The sequence below is a fragment of the Pristiophorus japonicus genome, chromosome 4, assembly GCF_044704955.1.
Source record: "Pristiophorus japonicus isolate sPriJap1 chromosome 4, sPriJap1.hap1, whole genome shotgun sequence".
Taxonomy (NCBI): domain Eukaryota; kingdom Metazoa; phylum Chordata; class Chondrichthyes; family Pristiophoridae; genus Pristiophorus; species Pristiophorus japonicus.
Genome location: NC_091980.1, coordinates 41,559,032 through 41,575,863, shown reverse-complemented (window position 1 = coordinate 41,575,863; position 16,832 = coordinate 41,559,032). Strand labels below are relative to the sequence as shown.

The window sequence follows — 16,832 nt, the reverse complement described above, 5'->3', positions numbered from 1 at the left end:
AGCCTGTCTATGTCCTTTTGCAGATTTTTTGTGTCCTCCTCACACATTGCTTTTCCTCCCATCTTTGTATCGTCAGCAAACTTGGCTATGTTACACTCAGTCCCTTCCTCCAAGTCATTAATATAAATTGTAAATAGTTGGGGTCCCAGCACTGATCCCTGCGGCACCCCACTAGTTACTAGTTGCCAACCAGAGAATGAAGCATTTATTCCGAGTCTCTGTTCTCTGTTAGTTAGCCAATCCCCTATCTATGCTAATATATTACTCCCAACCCCGTGAACTTTTATCTTGTGCAGTAACCTTTTATGTGGCAACTTGACAAATGCCTTCTGGAAGTCCAAATACACCACATCCAATAGTTCCCCTTTATCCACCCTGTTCGTTATATCCTCAAAGAACTCCAGCACATTTGTCAACACGACTTCCCCTTCATAGATCCATGCTGACTCTGCCTAACCGAATTTTGCTTAGCCAAATGTCCTGCTACTGCTTCTTTAATAATGGACTCCAACATTTTCCCAACCACAGATGTTAGGCTAACTGGTCTATAGTTTTCTGCTTTTTGTCTGCCTCCTTTTTTACATGTTGGCCCTTACAGATGCATCATACCCATAACTCTTGTAAATCCCTTATGGACACCTTTTTGTGTATTTTCTCACGGTAGGCTACAGCTACGTCTTTTGCTGGCTTTTTGTATGCCACCTATCCCTTCATCCTGTGTCTTTTGAATGTAACTACTGGTGGGTCCCCTTAAACAGTTCCAACGACTGAGATGACTGCCTCTAAAGTACAACTCTCCCGATCCATTCAGTTTATATTTTTATACTTCGCAACACAGGTTAGAGTCGTAACTTCCAAGATTTCCAATTGTTTAAAAGGATGATCTAAAGTCGTCTCGCCAGATCATAGACGAGCCCGCAGTTTTGTAAGATTTTCTCTCTCTGGCATTACATTGACAGCAAGACCAATTCTTTCAAACAATTTGGAATAAGTTTATTAAACACACATATGCATATAGCCTATCAGACAAAACAACAGTCTACTTGTATCCTATGGACTTTACTTAATTACAACCTGGTAAGGTAATGAGTTACAGATTTAAACAGACTAATACTTCCCTCTGAGTCAAGCAAAACTCGTGGTCTTCTTTCTTGCTTCTTGATCTGGTCTGTCGAGGGAGGCTTCCTGCTTTGCCGTGTGGTCAAGAGAGAACGAGCAGGCTTTGGGTTCCTTTTTTATATCTTTTAAGTCCATTGTCTCTTAGCATAAGTCGGTAAAGCCCCAGGATTGGGTCTTCGTTTCATGGCAGTTCTTTAATTGGCTTTCCTTACCCCTGTGCCTGTCTGCAGAAGCTGGTGCCATTTCTTGATCAAGTTAACTGTTTTCCTATTAACACCTTTTAATGGTTCTGCTAGTTTGGTGAGTTTCAATGGGTTTGTTTGCCCTGAAAGTTATGCTATCTTTTATTAAGTTTCACACCGTTTCCTTAAGCTCCGCCTGCCCAGAGATTTGAATGTAATGTCTTTTCTCTGCCATTTTATATCCGTGAGTTTATACATACACACCAAAATCATCTCTATTAAATACATCTTCTTCCTTGGTAAAGACAGATGCAAACTACTCAGTTAGTACCTCAACCATGCCCTGTGCCTCCATGCATAGGTCAGCCACACCTCTCCTCTTGCTGCCCATTTATTATTTATATGCCGAGAGAAGACTTTTGGATTCCCTTTTATGTGAACTGTCAATCCATTCTCATACTCTCTTTGCCCCTCTTTTTCACTTCCCCTCTGAACTTTCTATATTCAGCCTGGTTCTCACTTGTATTCTCAACCTGCCACACACAGCCTTTTTCTGCATCATCTTATTCTCGATCTCGTTCGTCGTCCAGGGAGCTGACTTTGGTTGTGTACCTCGACTGTACCCAAACCATCTCCTCTTAAAGGCAGCCCATTAGTTTTGCTTGCCAATCTTGGATTCCAATTCATTCGGGCCAGATCCATTCTCAACCCAGTGAAATTGGCCTTCCTCCAAAAAGTATTTTTATTCTAGGTTGTTCCCTGTCCTTTTCCACAGCTGATCTAAAACTTATGATACTATGCTCACTGTTCCCCAAATGACGCTTGCTCCACTTGACCAACCTCATTCACCAGAACCAGATCCAGCAATGTCTCCTTCCTCATGGGCCAGAAACGTACTGATCCAGAAAGTTCTGATGAAATACATCCCAGGGTATTAAAAGAGATGGCGGAAGTTAAAGCAGATGCATTCGTTATAATCTACCAAAATTCTCTGGACTCTGGGGGAGGTACCATTGGATTGGAAAACAGGTAATGTAATGCCTCTGTTTAAAAAGGGGGGCAGACAAAAGGCAGGTAACTATAGGCCGGTTAGTTTAACATCTGTAGTGGGGAAAATGCTTGAAACTATCATTAAGGAAGAAATAGCGGGACATCTAGATAGGAATAGTGCAATCAAGCAGACGCAACATGGATTCATGAGGGGGAAATCATGTTTAACTAATTTAATGGAATTCTTTGAGGGTATAACGAGCATGGTGGATAGAGGTGTACCGATGGATGTGGTGTATTTAGATTTTCAAAAGGCATTCGATAAGGTGCCATACTAAAGGTTACTGCAGAAGATAAAGGTACGCGGAGTCAGAGGAAATGTATTAGCATGGATAGAGAATTGGCTGGCCATCAGAAAGCAGAGAGTCGGGATAAATGGGTCCTTTTCAGGTTGGAAATCGGTGGTTAGTGGTGTGCCACAGGGATCGGTGCTGGGATCACAACTGTTTACAATATACATAGATGACCTGGAAGAGGGGACAGAGTGTAGTGTAACAAAATTTGCAGATGACACAAAGATTAGTGGGAAAGCGGGTTGTGTAGAGGACACAGAGAGGCTGCAAAAAGATTTAGATAGGTTAAACGCATGGGCTAAGGTTTGGCAGATGGAATACAATGTTGGAAAGTGTGAGGTCATCCACCTTGGGGGAAAAAAAAACACAGTAAAAGGGAATATTATTTGAATGGGGAGAAATTACAACATGCTGCGGTGCAGAGGGACCTGGGGGTCCTTGTGCATGAATCCGAAAAAGTAGGTTTGCAGGTCCAGCAGGTAATCAGGAAGGTGAATGGAATGTTGGCCTTCATTGCGAGAGGGATGGAGTACAAAAGCAGGGAGATCCTGTTGCAACTGTATAGGGTACTGGTGAGGCCGCACCTGGAGTACTGCGTGCAGTTTTGGTCACCTTACTTAAGGAAGGATATACTAGCTTTGGAGGGGGTGCAGAGATGATTCACTAGGCTGATTCCGGAGATGAGGGGGTTACCTTATGATGATAGATTGAGTAGACTGGGTCTTTACTCATTGGAGTTCAGAAGGATGAGGGGTGATCTTATAGAAATATTTAAAATAATGAAAGGGATAGACAAGATAGAGGCAGAGAGGTGGTTTCCACTGGTCGGGGAGACTAGAACTAGGGGGCACAGCCTCAAAATACGGGGGAGCCAATTTAAAACCGAGTTGAGAAGGAATTTCTTCTCCCAGAGGGTTGTGAATCTGTGGAATTCTCTGCCCAAGGAAGCAGTTGAGGCTAGCTCATTGAATGTATTCAAGTCACAGATAGATAGATTTTTAACCAATAAGGGAATTAAGGGTTACGGGGAGCGGGCGGGTAAGTGGAGCTGAGTCCACGGCCAGATCAGCCATGATCTTGTTGAATGGCGGAGCAGGCTCGAGGGGCTAGATGGCCTACTCCTGTTCCTAATTCTTATTTTCTTATGTTCTCCTGAACGCATTGCAGAAATTCTTCTCACCCCCCACCCCCACCCTCTGCCCTTTACACTATTACGGTCCCAGTCTATATTAAGATAATTGAAGAGCCCATTATCACTACTTTATAGTTCTTGCACTTCTCTGTAGTTTCTCTGCAAATTTGCTCCTCTATATCCTTCACACTAGTTGGTGGCCTATAGAATACACCTAGTAGTGTAATGGCACCTCTAACCAAATAAGATTCGATTCTTGACCCCTCCAGGACATCCTCTCTCCAGCACTAATATTCTCCTTAATAAATACTGCCATCCCACCTTTCTTTTCTTCCCTATCTTTCCTGAACACCTTATATCCAGGAAAATTTAGCATCCAATCCTGCCCTTTATTCAGCCAGGTCTCAGTTAATGCCGCAACATATTCCCATGTGGCGATTTGTGCCTGCAGCTCACCAACCTTACTTACGCTTTGTGCTTTTACACATATGCACTTTAAATCTATCTTATATTCTTTCTTAGTCTGACCCCACTTAATACCTACTATTTCTTGCTCTAGTGCTATCTGTCTATCCCAATCCTTTGTACACTTAGATTCCCCTTTCTAATGCTACATACTGGTGCCCATCCCCCTGCCAAATTAGTTTAAACCCTCCCCAACAGCACCAGCAACCCGCACCTTCGCGAGGATATTGGTCCAAGCTCTGTTTGAGGTACAACCCGTCCGGGCTGTACAGGTCCCAAAGTCCAAGGAATCTAAAGCCCTCCCTCCTGCACCATCTCTCGAGACACATAGAAACATAGAAAATAGGTGCAGGAGTAGGCCATTCGAGCCTGCATCGCCATTCAATATGATCGTGGCTGATCATGCACTTCACTCCTGCCTTCTCTCCATACCCCTTGATTCCTTTAGCCGTAAGGGTCACATCTAACTCCCTTTTGAATATATCTAATGATCTGGCCTCAACAACTTTATGTGGTAGAAAAATCCACAGATTCACAATTCTCTGAGTGAAGAAGTTTCTCCTCATCGCGGTCCTAAATGGCTTACCCCTTACCCTCAGACTGTGACCCCTGATTCTGGACTTCCCCAACTTCAGGAACATTCTTCCTGCATCTAACCTGTCCAATCCTGTCAGAATTTTATATGTTTCTATGAGATCCCCTCTCATTCTTCTAAATTCCAGTGACTATAAGCTGAGTCGATCCAGTCTTTCTTCATATGTCAGTCCTGCCATCCCGGGAATCAGTCTGGTGAACTTTCGCTGCAACCCTTCAATAGCAAGAATGTCCTTCCTCAGATTAGGAGACCAAAACTGTACACAATATTCAAGGTGTAGCCTCACCAAGGCCCTGTACAACTGCAGTAAGACCTCCTCTACTATACTCAAATCCTCTCGTTATGAAGGCCAACATGCCATTTTCCTTTTTCACCGCCTGCTGTACCTGCATGCCAAATTTCAATGACTTGATGTACCATGACACCCAGGTCTCGTTGCACCTCCCCTTTTCCTAATCTGTCACCATTCAGATAATATTCTGTCTTCCTGTTTTTGCCACCAAAGTGGATAACCTCATATTTATCTACATTACACTGCATCTGCCATACATTTGCCCACTCACCTAACCTGTTCAAGTCACCCTGCAACCTCTTAGCATCCTCATAGATCACACTGCCACCCAGCTTAGTGTCATCTGCAAACTTGGAGATATGACATTCAATTCCTTCGTCTAAATCATTAATGTATATCGTAAATAGCTGGGGTCCCAGCACTGAACCTTACGGTACCCCACTAGTCATTACCTGCCATTCTGAAAAGGACCCATTTATTCCTACTCTTTGCTTTCTGTCTGCCAACCAGTTCTCTATCCATGTCAATACATTACCCCAATACCATGTGCTTTAATTTTGCACACTAATCTCTTGTGTGGGACCTTGTCAAAAACCTTTTGAAAGTCCAAATACACCACATCAACTGGTTCTCCCTTGTCCACTCTACGAGTTACATCCTCAAAAAATTCTAGAAGATTTGTCAAACATGATTTCTCTTTCATAAATCCATATTGACTTGGACCGATCCGATCACTGCTTTCCAAATGCGCTATTACATCTTTATTGATTTCAGCATTTTCCCCACGACCAGTGTCAGGCTAGCCGCTCTATAATTTCCTGTTTTCTCTCTCCGTCCTTTTTAAAAAAAAGTGGTGTTACATTAGCTACCCTCCAGTCCATAGGAACTGATCCAGAGTCTATAGAATGTTGGAAAATGACCACCAATGCATCCACTATTTCTAGGGACACTTCCTTAAGTACTCTGGGATGCAGACTATCAGGCCCTGGGGATTTATCGGCCTTCAATCCCATCAATTTCCCTAACAATTTCCTGACTAATAAGGATTTCCTTCAGCCCCTCCTTCTCGCTAGACCCTCGGTCCCCTAGTATTTCCAGGTTATTTGTGTCTTCCTTAGTGAAGACAGAACCAAAGTATTTGTTCAATTGGTCTGCCATTTCTTTGTTCCCCATTATAAATTCACCTGATGCTGACTGTAAGGAACCTACATTTGTCTTCACTAATCTTTTTCTCTTCACATATTTATAGAAGCTTTTGCAGTCAGTTTTTATGTTCCCTGCAAGCTTACTCTCATACTCTATTTCCCCCCTCCTTTTTTCATCCTCTGCTGAATTCTAAATTTCTCAGTCCTCAGGTTTGCTGCTTTTTTTGGCCAATTTATATGCCTCTTCCTTGGATTGAACACTATCCCTAATTTCCCTTGTTAGCCACGGTTGAGCCACCTTCCCCATTTTATTTTTACACCACACAAGGATGTACAATTGTTGAAGTTCATTCATGTGATCTTTAAATGTCTGCCATTGCCTATCCACCGTCAACTCTTTAAGTATCATTCAACAGTCTATCCTAGCTAATTCATGTCTCATGCCATCGAAGTTACCTTTCTTTAAGTTCAGAACCCTAGTCTCTGAATTAACTGTGTCAGTCTCCATCTTAATGAAGAATTCTACCATATTATCGTCACTCTTCCTCAAAGAGCCTCGCACAAGATTGCTAATTAATCCTCTCTCAATGCACAACACCCAGTCTAGGATGGCCAGCTCTCTAGTTGGTTCCTCGACATATTGGTCTAGAAAACCATCCCTTATACACTCCTGAAATCCTCCTCCACTTATTGCTAGTTTGGTTAGCCCAATCTATGTAGATTAAAGTCACCCATGATAACTGCTGTACCTTTATTGCACACATCCCTAATTTCCTGTTTGATGCCATTCCCAACCTCCACTACTGTTTGGTGGTCTGTACACAACTCTGAGCGTTTTCTGCCCTTTGCTGTTCCGCAGCTCTACCCCCATACAAATTCCACATCATCCAAGCTCATGTCCTTCCTATTGCGTTAATCTCCTCTTTAACCAGTAACGCTACCCCACCTCCTTTTCCTTTCTGTCTATCCTTCCTGAATGTTGAGTTCCCAGCCTTGGTCACCCTGGAGCCACGTCTCCATAATCCCAATTACATCATATCCGTTAACAGCTATCTGCGCAGTTAATTCATCCACCTTATTACGAATGCTCCTCGCATTGAGACACTGAGCCTTCAGGCTTGTTTTTTTTAAACACTCTTTGTCCTTTTAGAATTATGTTGTAATGTGGCCCCTTTTTGTATTTTGCCCTTGATTTCTCAGCCCTCCAGTTTTCCTTAACTCCTTTCTACCTTTTGCTTCTGCCCCCATTTTATTTCCCTCTGTCTCCCTGCATAGATTCCCAACCCCGTGCCATATTTTAAACCCTCCCCAACAGCATTAGCAAACACTGCCCCCTAGGACATCGGTTCCGGTCCTACCCAGGTGCAGACCGTCCGGTTTGTACTGGTCCCACCTCCTCCAGAACCGTTTCCAATGTCCCAGGAATTTGAATTCCCTCCCTCTTGCACCATTCCTTAAGCCATGCATTTATCTGCTCTATTTCTATACCAATTAGCTCATGGCACTGACAGTAATATGGACACTACCTTTGAGGTCCTGCTTTTTAATCCCTTTCCTCGGTCCCTAAAATCTGCCTGCAGGGCGTCATCACTATTTCTACCTATGTCATTGATACCAATATGGACCACGACCTCTAGCTGTTCACCCTCCCCCCTTCTCACAATGTTCTGCAGCTGCTCTGACATCCTTGACCTTGGCACCAGGGAGGCAACATATCATTCTGGAATCACATCTGTGGCCGCAGAAACGCCTGTCCATTCCCAGTACTGGTTAGAGCGCGAGATGTACTTGGAACTCTGCATTACTTGCCTGGTCTTCCTTGTTGGTCTGGTTATGAAGCAAACATTCACAATGATTAAATTGAAGAGAATGGTGATGACATTTAAACATTGTCTCTAACCTTTTCCCCTAATTTACTGCAAAAAACATTTCCGTGTAACTTGATGAAAATAGATTTGAGCCATCAAATGCATGGTGGCACTGATGCAATAAAAACACAAAAACTAGTCAGCATTTGAAAAGTTTATTAAAGAAAAAGCTCACTGGAAGTTCACTAAAGTTAACAATTCTGCATTATACAAAGCAAACCTACTTTTCCTGACAGAATAATTAACAAGAATCTGAGGTTTTTTTTTATACACAGTAAATACGTGAATCCCATTTTCCTTAAAAATATGCAACTTGTGGCTAAAGTTGAAAAATACAGAGCTGAGCTGCAACAATCTAAATTTGCTAAAAACCCTTTTCCATTATGATGGAAAATATATAATATTCTTTACAGAAGCCAAAAATTCAGGTTATACAATGCTTTACTTGCCATAAACAGATTATTTTACAAATACTTCCCAATGCAAATGCCTCGTCATATCTGAGGCAATCGTGACCCTGCAGTACTCTTTGTAAAGAGCCAAAGTACTGTATACTGCAAAAGATGGCACTATGTTGGAGAGCAACCTCACCCACAGCTATAAACGCTTTCACTTACTGAGTTAACTATTCACCTCCATTTGTATAAGCCAATGTAATCAAGTGTTATAAATCATAAGTAAACAAGTTATTTGGAACATATTTAAAAGAAAATTAGAATTAAAAATAGACCATTCCCCATAACTCTAAAAAGGTACATTTTGTAAGTTACATATCCTAAATTATACTAACAGTAATTGTATTTAGTAATACATTTCTTTGATGGGGATAACACTCCATGAACTTGTATAGTTCACATAAAATACAGGCAGTTAGGTTGAGGACCTCCAAAACTATGCAAAATGCTAGTATTTAAGTTACTTCATATTTTTCTCCCATTACTGGTACAAACAATCTGTTTATGGGTGGGTTGGTGGAGTTTGGGGGGGGGGGGGGGGAGGGGGGGGAAAGAGAGGAAAGAAACATGGAACAATCAATCCAGCAATCGATTTAACTTTGCATGAGTGTAAAGGAACAAAAACATTCATTTTCAAGAAATCCCCCAAATTAAAAGTGAAAAGGCAACAGGCAAATTGAGAACAATGATTTGGTGAGGTATAAACACTGATGAGAACATGTTTTAATAACGTCATTACTGGAACATACAAAAGTCAGCTGCATACTCAAATGGTCATAGTTATCACTTCCCTTTTTATTTATTTTAAATGTTTTCTGTCATATTTTATTATATCTGAATGCTGAATGTGTTTCAATAAATTCATCTGTAGCTTCGACTGAAATTAAACAAAACAGTGTAGCTAAGTGAGGAGATGGTTTCCAGTAAATTTTGTTCATCTTTAAATTCTGAAAATGAAAATACAAATCATAGGGAGGCATTAAATGGGAACAGCGTGCTAAAAGGTCTAGATGACCTAGACATCTACAGTAATAAATACTATAAAATATTATAAGGTCAGTTATTTCTATCAAATAAACATTTATAATTAGAAATACACATTACATTTAAAAACTTTTGATACTTTATGGGCAGACATCATATCAGACACAAACCTATCATTACACACCTTCAGTATTAACATCACATACACATAGCTCAAGACAACAACGGTAAAGATTGAAACCATTTTGGAATTCGGCTGACTGAATGTTTGAGGATCTCTCTGGATACCACTGTACAGGAAGACTCCGCTAGTTAGTGGTTCAATGGGCATTTCTTATTGTGGTTGAATACATTAGCAGTTTCTACAGAGTGGACACTGGAGAATACATTACAGATTTCTTTGCAAGTATTAGGCTGTAACAAGTGGCTCTCTCATTTTTTAATTACACAAAATGTTATTTGTTTGACTTCTCCGAAGTATGCCATCAACACAAAGACATTTCAGCAGTCAAAGATGCGAGGAAAAGGATGGTTGCTGAGCTGCTCCATTATGGAACTCTTATAACCTTAAAAAAAAAGTCGCCATTTTATTTTCCAAAAATATATTCCTGTCTAGCCCGGTGTAAAAAAAAAGCATCCTATTCTTAACTCATTGTGTTGCAAAGAGAGACTGATTGTTAAATCAGGCACACCTTCTCACAATCAGGCCTATCTTTCCACATCAAACATGTTGGAAACACGCCACAATAATTTAAATCTTTCTGGGAGAAGGGAAAGTAAACCCCCCCCCCCTCCCCCCGCTCATGCTATTCACTCACATTCTGTCGCATCCATGCACTCTCAATACTGATGCCACTTCTCAATTCAAGCACATTGTTGGACTTTCAGCAGGAAATCCATTTCGCAATATTTTAAAGCAGCAAAAAGAACACACACTTTTAGAATACGCCCCAAAATAAAAAATAAATATATAAATAAAATGGCCTGATTTAGACTAATAACCCCTCTAAATAAATTTTTTCTTTTGCCTTTTAAACTACTTATATATTTGCTGACTGCAGTCTAACCAACGTAATGCTAAATTATGGCAAGTGTATGATTTCCTTTTTAGTTGGCAGGATAAGAATTGTTTCAAAATAAAAACATTCAACATGGTAAATATTTCTAGACCGAAGTTAGTTTGATTTAAAACAAAATTACATCAAAATAGACTCTTTACTTTAGACTGCTATATTTCTTCAGTTCACCTGGCTGCACATTAAGTTTATTGCAAGAATGTTTGCACCCCTCCCCCAACTTTTATTTTGCTTATTCTCAGAGGAATAGACCAATTCCCTGTTTCACACCCAATGTAATCATTTCATAAGATCAGAGTGGCATGGATATCTGGCAGATGTAGTCAAACTATACCAACATTCAACAACACAGCATTACTCAAGATGGAGAAGATAACTCGAATTAACTTTCTTCAAAATTACATCATTTACACAGCCTTACTGTTTGATGTAGCACCTTGTAATCTACTGTAAATATATAACAAACCAGGAGGGAAATAAAAGAGATGTATAAGGCACACCCAGTGCATTTGACGTGGCAGATTCAAACTTCCCAAAGAGTACGCTAACAAAAACACACAGAAAATGCAAACTTGGTTATACTGTTTCAGTTTTAAAGAAATGTATGTATATTAATCAGTAATATTTAAAGCAGCGGTGTAAATCTGATGCATAATTGTTGTTGCATTGGTAGTGTGAGTTTCCAGATCTTAGTCTTAATACATAGGAACTCAATTATTTATATTTAAAAGTCCTTTTTATGCTGTGGCACGTCCCACTTTTACTTTAAAAAATCCAGTTAAATGAGAAGCATTTCAGAAATACAGCTTTCACTGGTACTATCCAGCTGTGCATATCTTAATGCTATCTCCTGTCTATGTACACTGTAGGTTGGATAAGATGTTTATCCAGTGAAGCAGACGAGCAGATACTTGGAAGCAGGGTGGTGATGCAAGGAACTGCTATTTATTTGTCTAGCATCTCAGATAGGTTACTATAACCATGTGTTGTACATCTTCTGTACAAGGGTGCATGCCTTTTGTACAACAGTTATACTAAACCATTTCAGACAATTCAGTTATCTAGTACGCAACATTCAAAAATGAATGCAGTAAAGTACCCACATAAACAATGTCTTAAAATGTTCAACTGGCAATAAATCCGTTCACAATTATGTTATATCAAATGTGCTAGAAAGTCAATGCTGTTCACAAAGAACTGCTACAGCACCAGCACATTTTTCTACTTTGGTGGATGAAGTAAACTTCCCAAGTAGGTCACAGCATCCAACCTGGATACAAGATCTGGCTTTGAACATGCTACTGTCTCTCACAATTAATAAGAGTTTTTAATATACCCTGTGATAATTCCTGATTCAGCCCAGAAACCGAATAGTATACAAAGGTAGAGAAACTCTACAGTTATCCTTACAATAGTTATGAACTTCTATGGAAATATTAAATAGAATACAGAATCAGTATAAAATATAATGCACCCACTGGAGATTCCATGCAAGTTAGCTTGGTTTTCGTATCTAAGCTGTGATTGATTAGTGTAATGTAAAAGGTGCTAGTCACGGTGTTTACATGATTAGGAGGCGGGATTGCAAACAAAAAGAAATTATCCTTCGTAATAGGGAAAAGCTTTCTGAAGCCCTGACTAAGGTTTTTGTGAAGAAATGTAACATAAGTGTTAAAAATTGTTATATGTATTTTATCAGAAAGTTACGTCACTGGGTTCAAAAATAGTTTCATCAGCACTGTAACTTGTCATAATTTTTGTTCTGTAAAAGGTCAGAAGCCTATTTACAATTAGAAAAAGTGGAAACACAGTGACGTAAAAGAATTCTGTGACAGTAAGAAAAAGGCCGATTTTTCAGGACTTCTGTCCAACTTTTCCAAGCTCATGGTAACAGGTTTGCATCCAGTCGGAGCCAATGTAAACCCTGACGGGTGTAGCGCACGAGATCAGTCATACTGCTGCTGCTGAATACCAAAGGATGCATCACTTTATCCAGCTCCACAAAAAAGTCTGTAAACAAGAAAATAATCTTTCAGTAACTTTATTAAAAACATTATTGCACCAACATAATTATTGAAACTTCCAAGTATTCGTCTGAACAACACCAAAGTAATTATAAGAGAGAAAAATCCAAATATTTATACACAGAAAATACTGGTTATCGACCTGAAATGTTATTTGTTTTTTTCTCTTCATAGAGGCTGCTCGACCTGCTGAGTATTTAAAGCATTTTCTGTTTTTATTTCAGATTTCCAGCATTTGCAATATCGTGTTTTATATATTTGAGCCATAGTACAAATGTAGCATTCCTACTTGTTTTCCCAATTGGTACATGTGGTATATTGTCACAAGGTAGCCATTTAGATTTGAGAATTACATTCCACAACAAATGGACAAGACAGTTACAATTACACACCAACTAAGTTGAAATAACTGTAAACATTTGAAGGTTTAAATTTGTTAGAACATGAACTAAGTTAAAGGCTTGGGCTTGGCCACTGGACAGATCTAGGAAGTAAGTTTTGAGCAAGCCCAGTACAGCAACAACCAGCTGCCTGATTCAATACTTAGAATTTAAAAGGGAAGTGTATCACTGCCATCATTAAGACGCCGGGCGCAGACTGGGGACCAGCCGAGGCCGGGCGCAGACCAGGGACCAGCCCACGCCACGCGCAGACCGGGGACCATATCAAATCGTGATATCGAAGGGCAAAATCCCCGAATTTGGATTCTTATAATCAACGTGGAGATTTTTCAGGGCAGTTATTCTTATGAAACACAAACATGGGTAACATTGATGTAATGCATTCTGTTAACGTAGTAGATTTGTCAGGATATAAACATCCTTTTATAACCTACCTTTGTTTTCTTTTCCCAGCTGGTCAGCTTGGTCCCACACTTCAGTGGCGTACAGGAAATTGGATGTGACTTGAACGTAACTAGCTGCCATCTGGTGGATTCTCTGTGGAATTGTGACTGAGGCAGAAGAACTGCTGGAGGAAGTATTACTTCCAGAGGAATAGCTTCCAGTATTACCTGGCGAGAGTTTGGGAGATACTGGAGATGGCGTGCCTGCAGCTTTGCTAAGAAGTGAAGAGGATCAAAAGCTTTAAACTCGTCCCAAAACGGTAAAATACAACAAGAGCATACTTTCAGACTCAACTGCCTTCTTAAGGAATTCTGTATACACTGGTCTAGTCTCTAGTTCGTCCCTCCTTCCTCATACTTTTGAAGACAGAGGTTCATTTTGAGGAATGGTTCTACAGATATCAACTGCTCTCTGGTTTCTCATCTAACTGGCCGTGAGAGAGCTTCATATTCATGGTCAGCAGCTTATTTGACAAGCAGAACCCTAACCTCTCAACAGATGCATACACAAGCCCAAAGTCCGGTTGATGCTTAAAAATTAATATACCAGGATTGGTCAATACAGGGGCTTCTTTGGCTTTTCCAGTACTTGGAGAAATCACTTAAGGATGCATCTATACTGCCGGATTAGCATTGTTGTTCAACAGTTTTCATTGGACAGGATTGAAAAAGTAGCATTATTCTGGAGTCAGGTTCTGACTTATTTCCAGAATCCCCTGGTGAGACCCTCCTCACTCTCATCAGGGCAAGGTCACATCATATTGCATGTGGTTGAAGCCACAGAGTATAACCTGAGTGTCAAGCAGAGTTTAAAAAGGCTCAGTGCATTACAAATTAAAGTTTATTTAAATGATTGAGACATTTAAAAAGTAATGGCCAGGAATAGATAGTTGTAGCAAAAGCATAACCACAGCCTCAATCTCTTTGTGCTGCATGAATTGTCAAATGAAGCATAGTCTCAGGAAGGTTTTGTTTTTAGACCCAAAGACATGTAGTTTTATTGAAACTCAGGTTGCTTATTAATGATACGGTCAGAGTGAAGGTGCTCCAGACTGGTGGTGAATTGAGAAATTTGTTGTTGGTGGGGAGTACCTTGCTGCCCTCCTACAATCAGCAATCTAATCAATCAAGTATTTAAAATAGCTTAACAGTGACAAATTTAAAGACCGAAGGGAAGTTTTTGTTTTGGAGGAAACTGGTTAATGGCAGTGCAGGAAAAACTTTTATATTTAACAGGGGAATATGGTAAATTGTTAATTTGCAGGGCTATGGTGAGATGGATAATTATACAGAACATACAGCACAAATAGGCCATTCGGCCCAACTAGTCTGTGCTGGCATTTATATTCCACAAGAGTTGCCTCCCATTCTACCTACCTCATCTCAGTAGAGCAGTATGGAGCATAGATTTAAAAATACATTTTAGCTCCAATAGATGGCCACATACTTTCCAAGGAATAAGGAAGACTTTTGAAACCAATTTTTATTGAAATAGTAATCTTAACATTTAACGTTGCCCCCTTCTGCAAATTGGAAGGTGGGAGCAGGGAGGCAAAATAAAACACTAAGTTCATTATTAACTTAGAAATTGGTTAGCACAGGGAGGTAAAAATTCCCTGAACTACCAGCAGCCTATAGGAAGAGTCACAATAACAAATACACAGTACCTGTAATATAATTTGAAGTGTCAAAGAGCCCACCAAAACAGCCTTATCCCTCATTTTAATTGTGACCAGTAGCTAACAGAAGGCAACAGAGCTTTCTTATTCGACAGTAAACTGATGTTTTAATATGGGGGAATTCAGGAACTCAAAGTAGTTCTGCGAAGGATAAGTTTTCTCCATAAAAAATAATGTACATTTAAAGTACATTAGTATCATTAGTTAATCAATACAACAGCTAATTTTTTTGCATCAACTTTTGTCTTTGGAAACTTATCATTCAACACATTTAAAATGATTCTGTGCAATACAGACCACTACGTAAACACAACAAGATTCAAAAAATCATTCACAATAATCAATACACACATATATAGCAAAAATAAATTACCTTCCTACGCCAGGTGACTGAGCCTGTGCACTGTTATATGAATTCTAGAAAATAAAATTATTTGATATCAGAGCAAGGAAATGTCTAGAGTAAGAGCAGCCAAATAAAACAAACTGGTTATAAAAGCTCCATAATGATTTACCTTGAGGTGTTCAGTCAATGTTTTGGAGTATTTTAGTGCACTGTCTTTCTTCAGTTTAAACAACCTCATGTACAAAAGTGACTGACATCGGAGACTAGAAAACAATAACATTAATTTTAATTTCATCGTTAACTGGAGGAATTTACTTTTGCATATGCTTCTTCTACTCTGATCAGTCATAGCTGAAAACTGAATATTCAAGTACTAGATCAACCAATTTAGAATATTTTTAAAAACGCCACTGGGTTATCAATATCTTAATTTTTTTTTAAAGTATTTATGTGCGTATCTAACTTCCCCTTAAATGTATCTATGCTAGTCGCCTCAACTACTCCTTGTGGCAGCATGTTCCAGTTTTACTATTCTTTGGCTAAAGAAGTTTCTCCTGAATTCACCTTATATTCTGGTCCCTAGTTTTGGTGTCTCCCACAAGTGGAAATATCTTCTCTATGTCTCCCTATCAAACCCTTTCCGAATCCTAAGGACCTCCATCAGGTCACCCCTCAGTCTTTTCTTTTCTGGAGAAAAGAGCCCCAGCCTGTTCAACCTTTCCCGTTAAGTTAATGCTCTCAGTTCTGGTATCACCCTTGTGAATCTTTTTTGCAACTTCAATTGAGCACATCTTGTGGGAAACTTCAGGCATCAACCCGCATTCTGCAACTGTCACATCATGTTGGAAGTCCAACATAATCGCCCACCCCTTACCATCAGTAATGTTTGATGTTATCCAGCTTCAGTGCAAACCAGAGGTATCATTAGAAGGCACAAAACCAAATGAATCACTATTAACTTCACATGATGGAAAAGAATTATAAAACTAAAATGGCTTGGCATTTATTTTAAAAATAGCTCAACTATTACAAACCATCCATTTTAAACAACTTTTCTTCTGGTTGCAGCATCAGGTCAATTAAAGCTCAGGAGTATTCAATAAGCATGACAAAAATGTCTGCTAGTTCACAATAATGTGATAAGGTCCAGACTATAGATTAAATAGAACACTGCTAGGCGAAACCTACCACAAGACTGCCAGCTTTTTATCTGCTGCTGTAGCATCAGGTGCCATATGATTCTTTAACTTCATAGTGTATCTAGAAAGAAAGAGACAAATTTT

General features: G+C 39.7%; 1 protein-coding gene across 9 annotated transcripts in view; it reads right to left on the bottom strand.

Annotated features, from left to right (window-relative positions):
* Nucleotides 1-8,286: 8,286 nt before the first annotated feature.
* The window catches only part of aff4 (AF4/FMR2 family, member 4), a 123,997-nt gene continuing 115,451 nt past the window's right edge, over nucleotides 8,287-16,832 (bottom strand). For 8 of the 9 annotated variants that reach the window (XM_070878114.1, XM_070878113.1, XM_070878116.1 and 5 more), the window contains 5 exons: nucleotides 16,738-16,809; nucleotides 15,719-15,812; nucleotides 15,577-15,620; nucleotides 13,516-13,739; nucleotides 9,451-12,666 (listed from right to left, as the gene is read on the bottom strand). In XM_070878114.1, coding sequence (XP_070734215.1) covers nucleotides 12,539-12,666; nucleotides 13,516-13,739; nucleotides 15,577-15,620; nucleotides 15,719-15,812; nucleotides 16,738-16,809 — 562 coding nt within the window. In that variant the 3' untranslated portion in view covers nucleotides 9,451-12,538. Of the gene's footprint in view, nucleotides 12,667-13,515; nucleotides 13,740-15,576; nucleotides 15,621-15,718; nucleotides 15,813-16,737; nucleotides 16,810-16,832 lie in introns of all 9 variants that reach the window. The other variant, XM_070878120.1, reaches the window with a different exon arrangement.